This window comes from Chaetodon trifascialis, chromosome 21, assembly GCF_039877785.1.
Source record: "Chaetodon trifascialis isolate fChaTrf1 chromosome 21, fChaTrf1.hap1, whole genome shotgun sequence".
Taxonomy (NCBI): domain Eukaryota; kingdom Metazoa; phylum Chordata; class Actinopteri; order Chaetodontiformes; family Chaetodontidae; genus Chaetodon; species Chaetodon trifascialis.
The window spans coordinates 3,834,284-3,849,587 of record NC_092076.1 but is presented as its reverse complement, the minus strand read 5'-3'; the positions used below and the strand labels follow the sequence as shown (position 1 = coordinate 3,849,587).

The window sequence follows — 15,304 nt, the reverse complement described above, 5'->3', positions numbered from 1 at the left end:
GATGTTAAGTATGGAGATGGAGCCGATTAGCTTAGCTTAGCATGAAGACTGGAAGCAGGAGGACTCGGCTAGCTTAAAATTAAACACAAATGGAAATGTAAGAACAACAGTTTGTGGTTTTAGGGGAGATTTCTGAAGCTCATCACCTGTCTGAACTGAGTCACACCCCGGCTTCATTATGTTTGACAGGCAGCACTGCATGAAATATCACTCCTGTCTCTTGTACCTTTCATTTTGAATTGATTTAGTAATGCAGGCCCGCGCGTCCGCCGGCCCACGCTGTGCACCGTGCGGTGCGTTTATGGTTCTTACAGGAAGAAAACAAAAGCCGTGCATTACGAGCACCTCTGAGACCAATTCGCAGTGAGGCTGCCATTAAAGCTATTAGCTGCTAGCCATGCTGTGCTTTCAAGCTGCGATGCATGAACGCGTTGATTCGCTTGCAGCACTTCGGTCTGTTTGGCTTGCTGGTAAACTGACGGACACCACAGGCTGGTTGGCCGGCTGGTTTTTGCCTGACTGATACGCTGTTTGTCTCAGCAAAGCTCAACCTACATATCACAGTAGTTAATGCTGTGCATGTTGAGCCACCGTGTGTTTGAAGCATCATTCATTTTGAAAAGTGTAACACCAATATTGATATTTGTGTGAAACGCCATCTGTGGGCTGACCTTCCAAGGCGGTAGAAGAAGGTAATATTTCTTTCTGGTTGGCAACGGGACAAAATCAGCGTGTGCAACCGACGGAGCTTTAAGGCAGAGAGGTGGAGTGAAAACAGAATTGTTGGCATCAGGTTTTTTCCTTTATCACTTTGGATCTGGTGCTTTTATTGATGGCGTGACTCCAGACTCTGAAGCAGTCGGTGGCGGCTTCATCTCACCTCCGCTTTGTCCTTTGTCTTAAATAACACACACAGACTCAGACATAAAGACGTTTAAAGAGCAGCTTATATCCTGATTAATCGTTGAGTTTATTTATGCGCAATTTAATATCAAAGCGCTCAAAATGACAATTAAAGAAGGTGAGCCGGTAAAGACTTGGCTCTGGGGACGGCAGTGACAGTATGTTGATCCTGCCAGCTGGTCCACCTCCAGACTGAAATATCTCCACAGTTATTGGATGGACCGCCATCAAACTCTGAACAAGACATCCATGGTCTCCAGACGATGTATCCTGATTACTCTGGCCGTCCTCTCACTTTTTCGTTTAGCTTGAAATAACGATGATGAAATGTGAACTGTAACGATTCTAGCGCCATCATCAGGTCAACATTTTAGTTTGTTTCTACTTTATTTTATGGCTTTATGAACAAATGACGCTCCCATCAGCCTCTGCTGCACTTTGTCTTCAGTGCTAATTAGCTGATGTTAGCATACCAGCTAAAGATCAGCATGTTAGCGTTCCCATTCGGAGCTGATGTTAGCATTTAGCTCATCACTGTGCAGCCTCACAGCACCAGATGAAAAAGGGAAGTCGCTGTTAAACTGGATATCAGATTCATTTGAAGAGACGACGTGCAGGTTTAGCTTTTGCACTGGGGGGGGGCATCCACAGATCATATGCAGGGATGGATTAGATGAGAATTAGCGAGGGGGGGTTAGAAACACTGCTTCTTCTGAGGTTTATTTTTGGGAAGGACTCGATTCTGGCTTCTTTCTTTCTTTTTTTTTGTTCATCTGCAGCCTCCTCTCCCTCCGCCACTCCCCCTCTCCCTCCCTCCACCGCTCTCCCTTTCAGCCTCCCTCCCTGCATCTCTGTCAGCTGGCAGAGGGCTGTATTGTTCTGCCACACTTCTGTCTCTGGGACTGGGGGGAGGAAGCAGTGTACGACACACACACACACACACACACACACACACACACACACACACACACACACACACACACACACACACACAGGTCCCTTGTGACCAGGCATTGTACCACATTAATCCCCTGACACTTATTTAAGCCAAGATTCATATTTGAAGCCTCCTCACTCTTCCTGCTCTGCAGCCAGCGTGTCTTTATCTCTTTGTTCCCTCCTCTGGACCTGCTGCACATATAAATATTCAATCCTTACATTTTCATTTTCTTCCGTCCTTTGTGTTTGAATATACAGTTTCATCAGTATGTATGCAGAAGATTGCACGAAGGTTTTAAGACAGAAAATGTATCTGTTTGCAGGAAAAAATGTAATTACTCTGAAGATTAGGGTTTTTTTAATGGGAAATTTGTTTCCTTTTGCAACTGTTCAGACACCTTTGAGAAACAATAATGTTGCGTGAACGTGTCCTAGCATCGTTCATTTGTTCCAAAAAGAATCATTTTGTGTCTTTATCGTCGTTAAAAAGTTTAAAGCAAATTTGTTTTAGTTACATTTTTTACATTTGAGGTGTTGAGCTGAAACGATTAGAATTTTGATCATCTGTTAATAACTTCCTGCTTTCCTTCATCATTGTAAACTGAATATATTTTGGTTTTTGGATGGTTTTGTTGAAGACACGCTCGAGAAAATAATTGGCAGATTAATTGATAATGGAAATGATAATTGGTTACAGCTCTTTACTGTTTCTGCTTTATTCAGTCTTGCAGTCCTCATGTCCTCTACGTCAGTCCAATTCAATTAATCAATCATTGTGTCCCCTGAAGGCAGTCAAATGGAGATTAAACACAATATAAACACAATACAAACCCTTATAAATGAATATTTTTATGTTTTATTGTAAACTTTTAAACATAATAAGTTATAAGATATGGCGAATATATTAATGAACATCATTAACGACTCTCCTTTTCGCTCTGTCTTTGGTCTCCACCACCTCTTCAGCTGCTAAATGCTCCACTATGTTCACTAACTGCTAACTTTATCAGAGTTTCATTGCTGGAAACAGATGCCTGGTGCCTGGAAACGAATCTAATGAGAGCGACAGTAATGTGACTCGGAAACCAAAACAATGAGCTAAAAGATGCTGAAATGCTCTTTTGGGTGATATTTTCTCTGGTTTCACATTCCAGGTTAATGTGAAGACGCTGTTTAGTAGTAACTGTTAATTGTCTTTTTGTTTGACAGCGAGGGAAACGTCCTAACAGATAAAAGAAAACATGAGAGTTGACTCATTCAAAGATCTGTAAAACGCTGTCATCGGGGACTCGTCAACATGAAACTTGATCTTCCTCGACTCTTCCCTCGCCTTCGCTCCCTCCTTTGTTGCAGATTAATGTTGATGGTTTTTCTTACTCATCACACGGTGACAAGCCGAAGAACACGACTTATTTCCGTCATCAGAAGAATGCAGAGTCATTCGTAGCGTTAAAAAGGAAGGAAAGAGCCGAACACGTCCTCAAGCTGGAAGACCAGATGCCGAGACTGAGCCTCTGACAGCACTCAGCGAAGACGATAAAGTCAGAAACGGGTAGTCTAACTGAGCAGAGAGCGTTATGAATTATAGAATGACTCCATTACAGAGCAGAGGAGGAACAGCTGGAGTGGAGGGGAGGCAGAGGACAGAGCCAAGATGAAATCTGAAAGGGAAGCACAGGGATGAAGAGGAGAGAGACTGTGGAGATCAGGAGGAGGTGTTGGATTGGAGTCTGTAAAGGTAGCCTGTTGTATGCCACCCTCACAGCACCAGGCTGCAATCTCCACCGTAGCTGTCGAGGGGGTTGCCGGGCCAGAGGATTGGTGCAGAGCCCGACGAGCGTCGCGATTGGTGGATGGGGTCGACAAGGAGGGGTTGTGGGGTGGATGTGGGGGAGAGGGAACACATCCCCAACATACTGCGAGAAAGAGATAGAGAGCGAGAGGAGGGTGAAATCAAATTAAAATGAAGGGGAATTAGAGAGCGCATGCAGAGAGATGAGGAGTTAGATGGAGGAGAGCGATTGATGAAGAGCTGACTTGCGGGAGGAAAAGAGGAGGAAACGGGAGAGTGGGCAGAGGGGGGAGCGAAGACGAGGGTGTTGTTAGTTAGGCCTTTTATCCTCCTTCCTCTGCTTCCCTGCAGCGCTGTTCTCTTCTCTAAACTGGAAGATTGACGCTAAGAACTGGGACAGTCCATTCATTTACACACACACACACACACACACACACTGGCATATCAGCACATCCTCACTTCACAGCGCTGGTTTTGTTTTTTGCCTTTTCTACAGGCAGATTAGTGTTCAGCACAGAGGAATCACAGTATATTGAATTAATCTGACAGAAATGAGACGCCTGGTGTGTTCACGTCGCTGTCGTACGTTGTCGCTCGACTCGCACGCTTTCTGATAACTGCAACTGAAATTAAGGTAGCACTTTAAACTAATCGACTCACCATTAAGGAGTTCCTTATTAGTAGCATATTGGCTCTTAATTAGTCATTATAAAGCACTTATTCAGGCCTCATTCTGCATGACCGCATTGTACAACTAATACATTAAGTAACCAGAGTTTTACCTCAGTCACCTCCTAATTAATGCTCATTGACAGTGAGTTAGGAAGTTGTAGTATTTGCTCATAATAGCCTAACCTTTAATAAGCCATTGTGTGTGTGTCTGTCTGTGAGTGTGTGTGAGGACGTCATCTTGAGCTTTGCGAAACGCTCTGACGTTTTATATACCAATTGATTAATCAATAAGGGATTAATCGCAGTGAAAATGATGGTTAGTTGCAGCTCTGGTGTGGATGAATCTACGGCTGGGAGCAACACACCGGCGTGTCCTCCCTGCGGTGTTGATGCGTGGCTCGGGTCCAGCTCAGAGTCACGACACACACTGGATGTGTGTTTGTTTGTGAGAGAGGGAAAAAACGAGTCGTTTCCACTGCTGTGCTCTCAGCGTGGAGCGGACATTTTGAAGGTGAGCAGCAGGCAGGAGCCCGGCCTGGATCAGACAGACAGACAGACAGACAGACAGACAGACAGACAGACAGACAGACAGACAGACAGACAGACAGACAGACAGACAGACAGACAGACAGACAGACAGACAGACAGACAGACAGACAGACAGAGGCTTGGATCATCTTAAATGTGTGTGTGTGACTGAGGCTCAGTCCAGCCGACTGCCCGACTGAACTCCTGTAACATCGTCAGCTGGACAGACGTTTTCATTAAGCTCGTACGCTCTTTTAACTCACACTGCATGCTTTCACAGCCAGAAAGCCCGACTTTAATGCTCACCGTGCAGATCAATGGACAGACGTGGTGTAAGCACGCTACACGATCGCAGCCTCAACAGTGTTGGCTTGAAACGAAGAGAGGCGGCATCAAAATGCAGTTCTACTATGAACAGAAAGTGAGAAGATGCCGAGAGCATGGTGTCTGCTCTGCAGCACCGTTCAGTCCTGCGTCACGGTGGTCTCAGTCAGGACCACAGCTTCAGTCCCAGCATGTAAAACACCGCTCCAGTGATGTTATCAAGTGCTTTCATGAGGGAAATCACACTGTGGATCAGCTCAAAATGCGACACAGACGCAGTAACCAGGCATAAAATTCTGCCTGGTTATAGAGTTAGTTAGGGGCAACAAATTCTGGCTAAACTCAGGTCGAACTGGGGCGTCCCTATAGCTCAGCTGGCAGGGTGTGCACCCCATGCACTGAGGCTGCCAGTCCTCTGCAGTGGCTGCAGGTTCGACTCCCGCCTGCGGCTCATTCTCTGCGTGTCATCCCCTCTCTCTGCTCCCTGACCTATCGCACCTTCAGCTCTCTCTATCATAAAGGCTAAAAAGACCAAAAAAATAAATATAATCAGGCCGAATCTGTGCAGCATGTGCCCGGCTTTAGATGTCAAGTCTTGTATTTCATTCATGTTTTAACGCCTTTGATCATCATCTCAATGTGAAAACAGTCCACGCACAAAAGAAACTGTTAGTTCAGCTATAAATCTGTGTTTGTTTCACGCACCAAATACTTGCATACTGTATGACCTAACAAAGACTAAAACCAGTCCAGGACGTGGACGTACGAAAACTGGATTCCAAGATGGCAACCCAGTCGTTTCAGTGAGAGCTTCACCAGCAGGATTGTTGGACCGGTTGGTTTTACAGATGTGTCTTTTGTAAAGAAAACTGTTTTTTGGGTGATTCTCTGCCTTTTCCCCAGTGCATGCTGGGACGAGTCTCAGCCTGAATAAGCGCAGGGTGTACTGAGCGTGTATTCTGTGTGACTTTCGCAGTACTCATCCAGTTGGCTGTGCAGGACTGCAGTGGGCTGCTGTATGACTGGTGAACCCATGCTGCATTCCTGCTTTTTGTCGAGAGGCTTTAAGGGTTTCTCGGTTTATTTATGTCCTGGCCCACTAACGCTGTGCAGAGGTTTGCACCAACTGAGATCACTGAGGAATCGTGGAGCGTTTGGTGTGAGCTGGAAACGCTGTCCCCATTTGACTCGACTCCCTGCGCCCCCTCCCATGCATCCATGTTTCTTTCTCTTTAGCTGGCAGTGAACTATCCACCCTCTCATCACTTACTTCTGCGATTGCTTCAGCTCCATCACAACAGCCTGCAAAGAGCCGTCCAATACCGAGATGATCCGCTGGCTTCTGTAACTCAGTGAAGCCACTTTATGTCTCTGTATGAGTTACCCACAGCTGAGAGGAGAAGTACGAATACAGAACGTAGGATCTGAAAATGGCAACCGCAGCCTGGTGTCGGCTGGTCGTGGCCGTGAGGCCTAAGAGTCAGCAGAGGGGAAATAGCCATGCTGATGTAGTACATACATCGAAAGTGCTCTATTGATTTTCGGAGCAATTCCTTAATAGCCTTTGGACTGTGAGCTGCAGCGCTAACAGCCTCCCGTTCTCTCCGTTTACTGTGGATTTCATCATTTCCTTGTCCGCCTGCTTAATGTGTTTCTGGCCATCAAGAGAAAAACGAACATTTAGTGTGTGACACAGGTGCTAGAGCTGCAAAATCATTAGAGTAACAACATTATGTAACAGCTGAAATGTGCAGTTTCATCTCACCATCATTCAAAATCAAAGCTTCACACAAAAAGAATAATAAATGACGTTTTTAGGAATTAATGAAACTTTCAGTCTAAGAAACGTGAGAAAATGTTCATCTACATGTTCCCATAACCCCCAGGTGACATCATCAAACGCCAAAACATTCAATTAGTAATGATGTAGAAGCTGTTCAGAGCTGCTGGCGTGACTCTTCTTAACCTCTCAAAAATCGCCGTCGCCTTAGAAATCCAGCGTCGGCCCGGCTTGTTTCTGCTCGTTTGTCTCTTTGTCTCACTTCCTCTGTGTAATGAGGCGAAGCAGATGTTGCACATGTGTTGTAAACAGGGGGCCGTTTGCTTGTTCACATTCACCGCACACTCGCTGCTCATGCTGCTGCGCTGTGTGTGTGCTGCAGGTCTCGGCCAGATGTTAATATATTCATGAGCGGGGCTCTGTCTCTGTCAGAAGAGATCAACCAAGCAGTGCTTCAGTCTCTGACGCCCTCCGTCTTCCTCACTCCTGTTTGGACCTCATGGTCTTACAGTCAAACTGAGCTCCAGGTCTGTCTTTAGGTCTTCCTGTCTTATTCCCTTTCCTCTGTGTCTACCTTAACAGTCGCCACACACACGGACACACAGCCTGACATCAGCACAGTGACTATAATCCAGCAGCAGAGCGACGTCACCTGCTGCCGTCCAATGAGGAGAGAGCGGGGCAGACCTGCCAGCCAATTGCGAGGAGCCCTAATGAGGGACAGAGCCTACAGCTGACAATGAGAGACAGTTGAAGGGAGGGCTTCCTGACGCACGGCACGTGTGTCTGATGTCTGGAGTTTCAGCTTCTTTAAAAGAGGCTAAAAATACGTCCAAACTGCGACGCGGCGCAGATTCTGAGTCTCTCACATTCGACTGCAGCAAAACGCGGAAGTGAGGACGGAGCAGAGGAGCTGAAGAGTTCACACGCTGTGTTTTCATCCTCCTCAAGTGCTGAGAGAGTACTGAGACTGCAGTAGCCAAGCGGCCAATCAGATTGCAGCACTCAACACACAGTCTCACACACACACAGGCTGCCCATTCTCTGTTGATTTCATAACACACACTCCCGCTGTGTGACCAGTTCTTGGTGCTGTATTGATCACGGCATTGATGCTGTATAAAAATATGTCTTTTGTGTACTTTTGTCACTTCTGTTTACCACAAACTGGGGCAGCTGGTTCTTATTGTTTATGTTTAAGGACATCCGTCACACTGCTTCTCTCTGCTGCTGCAGCTGGTGCAGTACCACTGACTGACCACTAGGGACTGACATAGGACCTGGAAATTAATGACCAGTAACGAGGCGAGCTCAGGGCTTTGTGTGTGTGTGTGTGTGTGTGTGTGTGTGTGTGTGTGTGTACACTCACCAGCACTGCAGTCTGCTTTTGTTTTGTCCACCACACACACGTAGATTATTGGCTGTAGAGTTGAGACCTTTTTTTTTTTTTTTGACCAGGTAATTAACCAGCAGCTATTTTGACAAGTGATTTATTGTTTTGGTCATTTTTCAAGCAAAAATGTCAAATATTCTCTGGTCCAGCTGTTTTTCTTTGACATATATGACAGTAAATGTAAAATCTTAAGGTTTCAGGCAAAGTCAACACTTCACCGTCTGAACAATTGATCGATTAATCCCAAAAATGATCGGCAGATCCATCTATTATGAAAATACCTTTGTCACCCTCACTGGCAGTTAACATCTGTGACCTGGGGGCCCAGAGGTCGCCGTGCTGACAGTCCCATCCCGTTCGTACTGTACAGGTGAATCCAAACGTCAGCGATGATGGGCTCAACAGTCGATGAGCCCAGTGCAGTGCTGCAAATTTAGGAGCCTTGGTTACCATGGCAACCACTCTCTTTCTCCTCCCCCTCTCCCCTCACAGATGTCATAAAACGCCAAAGACAGATCATTAAACTGGTGTGTCTGTGTGTGTGTGTGTGTGTGTGTGTGTGTGTGTGTGTGTGTGTGTGTGTGTGTGTGTGTGTGTGTGTGTGTGTGTGTGTGTGTGTGTGTGTGTGTGAACGGGACGAAATAGTGCATTTGTTTGGGACTATTTTCAGCAGCGGATGTGCTGTCTGTGGGACTGAGTCAACATAAACTACAGTGGCCATGTAACCCAGTGCAAATATGTGGCTCACTGATGTGTTTTTGACAGTTTTTGGACAGAAATTGACCTAAAAGATCACAGAAGAGAAGAAGATAGTGGTCAGATCGATTTGTTGCTGGCTGGGGTCTCCAAAAAAATACAGAATATCAGCAGTCTCGTTCTTAAATGTTTCTACCCTGAATGACTAAATACAAAGAAAAACTCGTCTATTTGCACGTCTGCTGGTGGTGATGCATGTTAGACGAAGCTGAACGTTTTATGAAGCAACCGGTCTGATCTTCATCACCATGGTTTTTAGTGAGTACTCGAGCCCTTTGAAAGTATTCCACTGCACACCGGCTGCACGGGGCGACGGCCCCCAGGTGTAGATCCCGTTGGGGTTAGCCCCGAAGCACGCCGCATACCAGAAAGCTCCATAGGCCAGCATGGCGCAGTTCGAACCGTGAGTGTCTTGATCTCGGTCAGTGGTGGTGAATTTCTGTCCGTTGTGAAGACTTAACGAGTCTCCTGGTGGAAAAACACAGAAAGTGGTGAATAACTTTGTGTTAAGATAGTCAGAGTCATAATTTGCTGAATGGGGGAGCCACCTGAAGAAACAACCCACCTGCTGCTCCCCTGGTGAAACTGCCCAGGCTCAGCTTGTATCCCTCCGCCTCCGGACCAACGGCGAAAGAAGAATACTGGGCAAAGACCTTCTGGCCCTCGAAGTCTTCCATGTCCACCCTCAGCTCGTAGCTCTTGGCCTGTGTCATCAGGTGCATCGTCTCCAGGCCTGAAGGATAAACAATGAAGTGACTGAAAGAAACCAGAGATTTCAGATTTCCTTTTGCTCAAGTGATTATTTCATCAGGGAAATGATTTAGAAAATGTGTTTGTGATGTACACTGTACGTGCATGAGGATGGACCGTACCCAGCCAGTACTCTCCAGCAGCGCTGCCGAATCCAGTTTTGTAGTGATCCCACTTCATGAAGAAGTTGACTGTCCCGTCCTGTCTTCTCTGAATCACCTGGTTTTTAGATAGAAGTTCAACAAACACAGTGAAACACAAAGGAAACCGTCCAGCAAAGGCAAATTAAAGCTTCACTAATTCATATTATTATATTGATGACAGATTAAATGTGTAAAATTAGAGGTGTCGCTCATAGTGAAAAAGACAGATCCCTCAGCTCTGTTTTAGTGTCCTTCAGCTCATTGTTTTGGTTTTCCTGCTGCTCTCATTAGCTTCTCATAATCTCCTCATACACTTCCTGCACGGCACCAAGCGGCAGACACACAAACACAAAGTTAGTGACTAGCTGGTGAACATAATGGAGCATTTAGCGGCTAAAGGGTCACATGGTGGAGACCAAAACAGAGAAAAAAGGAGAGCGAATATTTGGTTTAAAGCCGCAAACATGACACCAAATAAATGCTAACGTTGCTCCATGTTGACTAAATGTTGTTGTAAACAGATGTTTGCTAAATCCTCTTTGTCCAGATCAAAGTGGACTCTGGTCTTTGTGGATGAGGTTTGGATGAAGAGCGTCTCGTTCTTCCGTCCTCACCGTCCACTTTTCCTCAGAATTGTCGATGCTGTCCTTGCTCATGTCACAGTAAACCTGCACAGGAGAGGTGGGGCCGGCTGGGTAGATGGTGTACACTCCGTCCAGGCCTGATCCGGCTCTGTAGACGTCACTGCAGTCTGTGGGCAGAGGAGACGGACGAGCTGCGACAGGCAGCAGCACCGCTAGCACAAGTCTGAGCTGTAGCACAGAGACAAAACAAGATATACGTGCCAAAAATAAGAAAAATGTGTTTACAACACCCTCCATTATTTCACTGGCGGCTTTATCTTAATACGTTTTCGTATGAAGAGCAGGTGAGCCCGTGTTAGTCTGCTGTAAATGGCATTTAAGCGTTCTCACTGGAAGGTTGTTCTGCAGCTCCTTTCATGAATGCATTAGTGTTATACTGAGTGTATCTTTATGCATCATGTTCTACGAGCAGCACTGACAGACGTTCAGTGATCAGGTCGGGATGCAGCATCAGGCTCAGGGAGACTTTAACAGGACTGTCTGGATTGACCCTGTAATCTGCTGCAGCCGTGAGTCAGGCTCTGCTACCGCTGTATTTGATAGTCCAGGGTTCATACTTGGCTATCAGGTGGCGATGAAGAGGTCTGTCCTTGACCTATTTTTAGACTTTCTGGCAACGAGTGATCGTGTCCAGCCAGAAGACTCAGATCTGCACTCGTACTATGATGAAAGGATTATTTTACCACTTTGTCCTTTCGAAGAAGGACGCGGCAGGGATGCAGTTTGATGAGTCTTTAAATCCATTCTGAAGCTATCTGAGTAGTTTTAAATGGGGAGTTGTGCAGATTTTACACATTGAAGTCTGTTTACTGCTGTCAGGCAAACTGGGAAGAAGAAGGTAGCTCTGACTGAAGCTAACAGCTAACCAGTGGACGCCTTTTTTAAGAAGCTGGTGAGAGAGCAAAGCAACTTATCTGTTTATGGTCGACAGTCACAAGCTAAATTTAACGTCCAATAAAAAGCTAAAGAAGAAGTCATGAAGGTACAAAGCAAATATCACTGATCACTGCAGCACAGGGAGCAACGACCACACAACAATAATGTGTGCAGCTATTTTAATAATTGTTTTCATTGTCAATTATTCAGTTTTTTATTTTGTCTATAAACTGTCCAAAAATAGTGAAAATGTCCAACACACGTTCCCTGAAACCAAGATCACGTCTTTAAACAAACTGTTTTATTTTATCAAACGCCCAAAGCCAAAAATAATTCAATTTAAATGACATAAAAAGACGAAAAACAGCAAATCATCACCTCTGAGAAGCTGAATCCAGTTAGTCAATTAATCGACTATTTCAGACTTTAGTTCTTATTACAGCTATTTTCTCAATAATAAACAATTTCCACACTAAGAAACTCAATTTAAACTAAATGTACCTGCAGTCATCGTCATGCAGAACAATACTCATATAGTGTTTTTATAAGTGATCTGTGGTGTTGAAGTAGTTGCATTTGCAGTTTTTAAACAAGGTTTTACATCTTAAAACGAGTAAAGTTTCGTCAGTGAAATGTATTTTATGAGATGTGAGTTATTCTACCGTCGTACTCTCACACAAACACACAAACGCTGTCAGGTCGCTGTTGTTTCATTACGTACCGTCATTCTGTCAGCAGCTCGAGTGGTTTGCAAAGAAGAGGCAGCGTGGTTCTCCTGAAAAGAAAGCAAAGGTTTTTCTGACGTGAGCAGGTCCTTTAATGTTAGCGCACCTCTGCCCGTTGCGACACTCAGTATTTTCCCTCAACAATAAGTAACACAGTGTTGATTTTCTGTCCGTGTTACAGTCAGTGTTAGCGCATCAAATAAACCGAAGCCATTAATGTAGTGTTCCTAAACAGTCCTCTTTGTTTGTTATGTCATTTTAAAATGACCTCTGTTCATGGAAAGTCCCACCACTGTCAGTGAGTTTCATTCATCACATGACGTCCGATCTGAAACGGCTGCCACGCGTCGGTCTGAAGGGAAGCTGCGAACGAGGTTTTTAGGTGTAATTTGGAGCACTTGTTGGTTTGTGCGCTCGGAGAGTCGATGATGAGTCGTCCAACGCTTGATTCTGGTTACTTGATCACCTGATTAGCTCCAGTTTGACTGTACGACAGTGTTTCTGGCTACCTTTGGATTGTTTTAACCAGCGAGACGATTTTCAGACGAACTGACTCACTGGCCTTCGACAGCACCAACTTAGCGGATGCTGTCTGCCTCTTTAATCCTTGAGGAACCATCCAGATCCTGCTAATCTGTCTCCTGGGCTCTGGGCCCTGAAGCCTGATCTGTGTTTGTGTATTTGTCTCTGTTTGAGTAACCTTGATGTGTTGTACTCGCTAGTTTTCTCTGCTATGTAGAACCCAGAAGAGAATAGTTTGAGCACAGATTTGACTTCCACAGCATGGTGCGGTCACATGAGGGTCTCCACGGGCACCCTTACGAGCGGAGAGGTTGTAGATCCTTGAAGACTTCTGGCTGGAGATTATTTTGGGTGCAGAGGCGTCTGTGTTCATGATGCAGCCACCAGCCCAGCGCAGTGGGAGCAGGACATGGTGGATTCAGATATGGTAAGTCAGGCAGGGATTCCCTCAGCGGCTGCAAGTTAAACCAATAAAACTAATGTTTAATTTTCTCAGGGCCAAAGGTGACATCAAAGATATTCAGTTTACAAGCACTTACAACGGAGAAAAGCAGCAAATCCTCATATTTGAGAAGCTGGAACTTTTTCCTCTCTGTGGTGGAAGAAGTACCCAAGCTTTTACTTCAGTAATCGATGCAAACATGTAAAAGTACTCCTTTACAATAGTAATACACTTTATTTGTAAAGCACCTTTCATACAAGAAATACAAAGAAATTACACGCACCAAGTTAAGAAAAGGTATAAAAACAGTTAAAAAGGCATAATTAACTGAAAATAAGATGGAAAATAAAAACCTCTTGATAATAATGGTAAAATAAGTTAAAATAAATGCATCTGCGCATGAAAGTAAGTATAGAATGAAAGCAAATGCAGAATGTACTCAAAGTATCAGAAGTAGAAGTACTCATTTTGCAGTTACATGTCTGACAGTCAGTGCTGTTCAGACCGGCCTGTAGAGTCCCTCCAGAGATAAATCTGATGATTAATGGCAGAGGAAGGAACAAAGTCAAATCCGTATCTATGTTTTGGCCTCAACTACAAACTGCTTTTTTAAACACGAGCCAGAAAAAAAAAGGTTGTGAACCACTTGTTATCAGATGTGTTTGGAGGTAAAACCTTCACCTGAAACTACAGCTGCCAGACAGACGCAGTGCGATGAAGAGCAGCGTCAGTAGAACTACGAAGCACCACAAACTGGAGAGGAACTTTGATGATTACACTCAGAGCAGTGTCCTCTGATCCCGTGTTGTTCCAGTGAGAGCTGGTTTGAGATTAACGCCGGAACTCCTCTGCCCCCCCCCCCACCCACCCTTCCTCCTCCTCTTCCTCCATGCTCTGGACTTTCTCACTGCAAGCCAGGTATTTTTAGCTGTGACATAATGCCCCTATCTCCCCCCTCCTCCCTCTCTCTCTCTATCTCATTCACACTCTGTCACTCTCTCCCTCACCCTCTCTCTCTCTCTCTCTCTCTCTCTCTCTCCCCCCTCACGCACAGACCGTCCCTCCCCCTGTCCTCACCCATCCCTCGCTCCCTAGCTTCCAGGCTACAGGGCTAGCTGCTACAGTAATTGAGTGCTCAGGTTTCACACTTTCAGCTGCAGGCTGAGAAACATGGCAGTGGAGGAGGCAGCAGACTATCTGGCAGAAGTAAGTCTTTACTGTCCGTACTTTAGCGTGAAGTCTTTGAGCTCACTGACTGTCAGTGGACTTGACCTCCTCTCTCCTGCTACTTTGAATCAATGCTAACAAGACTGAGGAATTTACAGCCAGTAGGTGTTAGTGATGTCGTGGCGGTTACCGGCTCCAGAGGTGGGACGTTAGGGGGTCGTTGATGGGACGGGTCGCAGTGGCAACTCTGCAGCACCACTCTGCTGCTGCTGCTGCAGTGTGTGTGTGTGTGTGTGTGTGTGTGTGTGTGTGTGTGTGTGTGTGCGCGCGCACGCCCGTGTGTCTGTTTGCGTTCCTAAGTGCTTTGCTGTGATTGTGCATTTTTAATTCCTGCTGATTACGTTCATATGTTTGTGTACATGCAGCGCTCTGCGGGTGCAAGTCCGTGTTGCACAGGGATGTGAGTGGAAGCACCTGACCTTGGACAGCGGCGCATGCTCCGTGTGTGTCGGTGTTTGTGGAAATTGTTGAATGAGAGAGCAAAAAGGAGACCTTAAAACTGACAGGAGAGAAATTGACATTGTTAATCAGCCAATCGTCTCATTAACTGAAGTCCACTCTGGATAGAGAGCCTTAACCTGCAGATATGTGACATACAGAACGCATGATTGGCTCACTGCAGGACCCAAGCAGCAGTGTTATGGTAGTTGAGGAGATACCAGCAAATAAAACCCAGCAGGAGGACGTGAATCTTATGTACGATAGTGTTAAAAATGCAGTCTGGCTTCTTTCACTGAATGTGTGTTTCTTCTAAAGCGAGCTGGAGATATGTCTGACTGACGCTCTCTGGCCCCCCAGCGCCGTCGATGGCTGCGGGGGGCAGCTCCCATGTTGGAATGTGTGTGACCATACGAGTGTGAAGCAGCGTGTTCTGGAAGACGAGCGGCT

General features: G+C 45.7%; 2 protein-coding genes across 41 annotated transcripts in view; one reads left to right on the top strand and one right to left on the bottom strand.

Moving 5' to 3' along the window:
- Positions 1 to 15,304, top strand: part of LOC139349318 (ankyrin-3-like) — a 130,121-nt gene that overhangs the window by 40,898 nt on the left and 73,919 nt on the right. Inside the window, exon 1 of one of the 40 annotated variants that reach the window (XM_070989986.1) lies at positions 14,345 to 14,395. The exons of the other annotated variants lie outside the window; for them this stretch is intronic. Coding sequence (XP_070846087.1) covers positions 14,360 to 14,395 — 36 coding nt within the window. The 5' untranslated portion in view covers positions 14,345 to 14,359. Of the gene's footprint in view, positions 1 to 14,344; positions 14,396 to 15,304 lie in introns of those variants that run through there. 40 annotated transcript variants of the gene reach the window in all.
- LOC139349676 (microfibril-associated glycoprotein 4-like) lies at positions 9,305 to 12,270 on the bottom strand. The gene is made up of 5 exons (XM_070990631.1): positions 12,222 to 12,270; positions 10,595 to 10,792; positions 9,960 to 10,056; positions 9,653 to 9,820; positions 9,305 to 9,555 (listed from the first exon to the last, which is right to left on the bottom strand). Exons 1-5 carry the CDS (start codon positions 12,225 to 12,227, stop codon positions 9,305 to 9,307), a joined length of 720 nt encoding a protein of 239 aa, XP_070846732.1. The 5' UTR covers positions 12,228 to 12,270.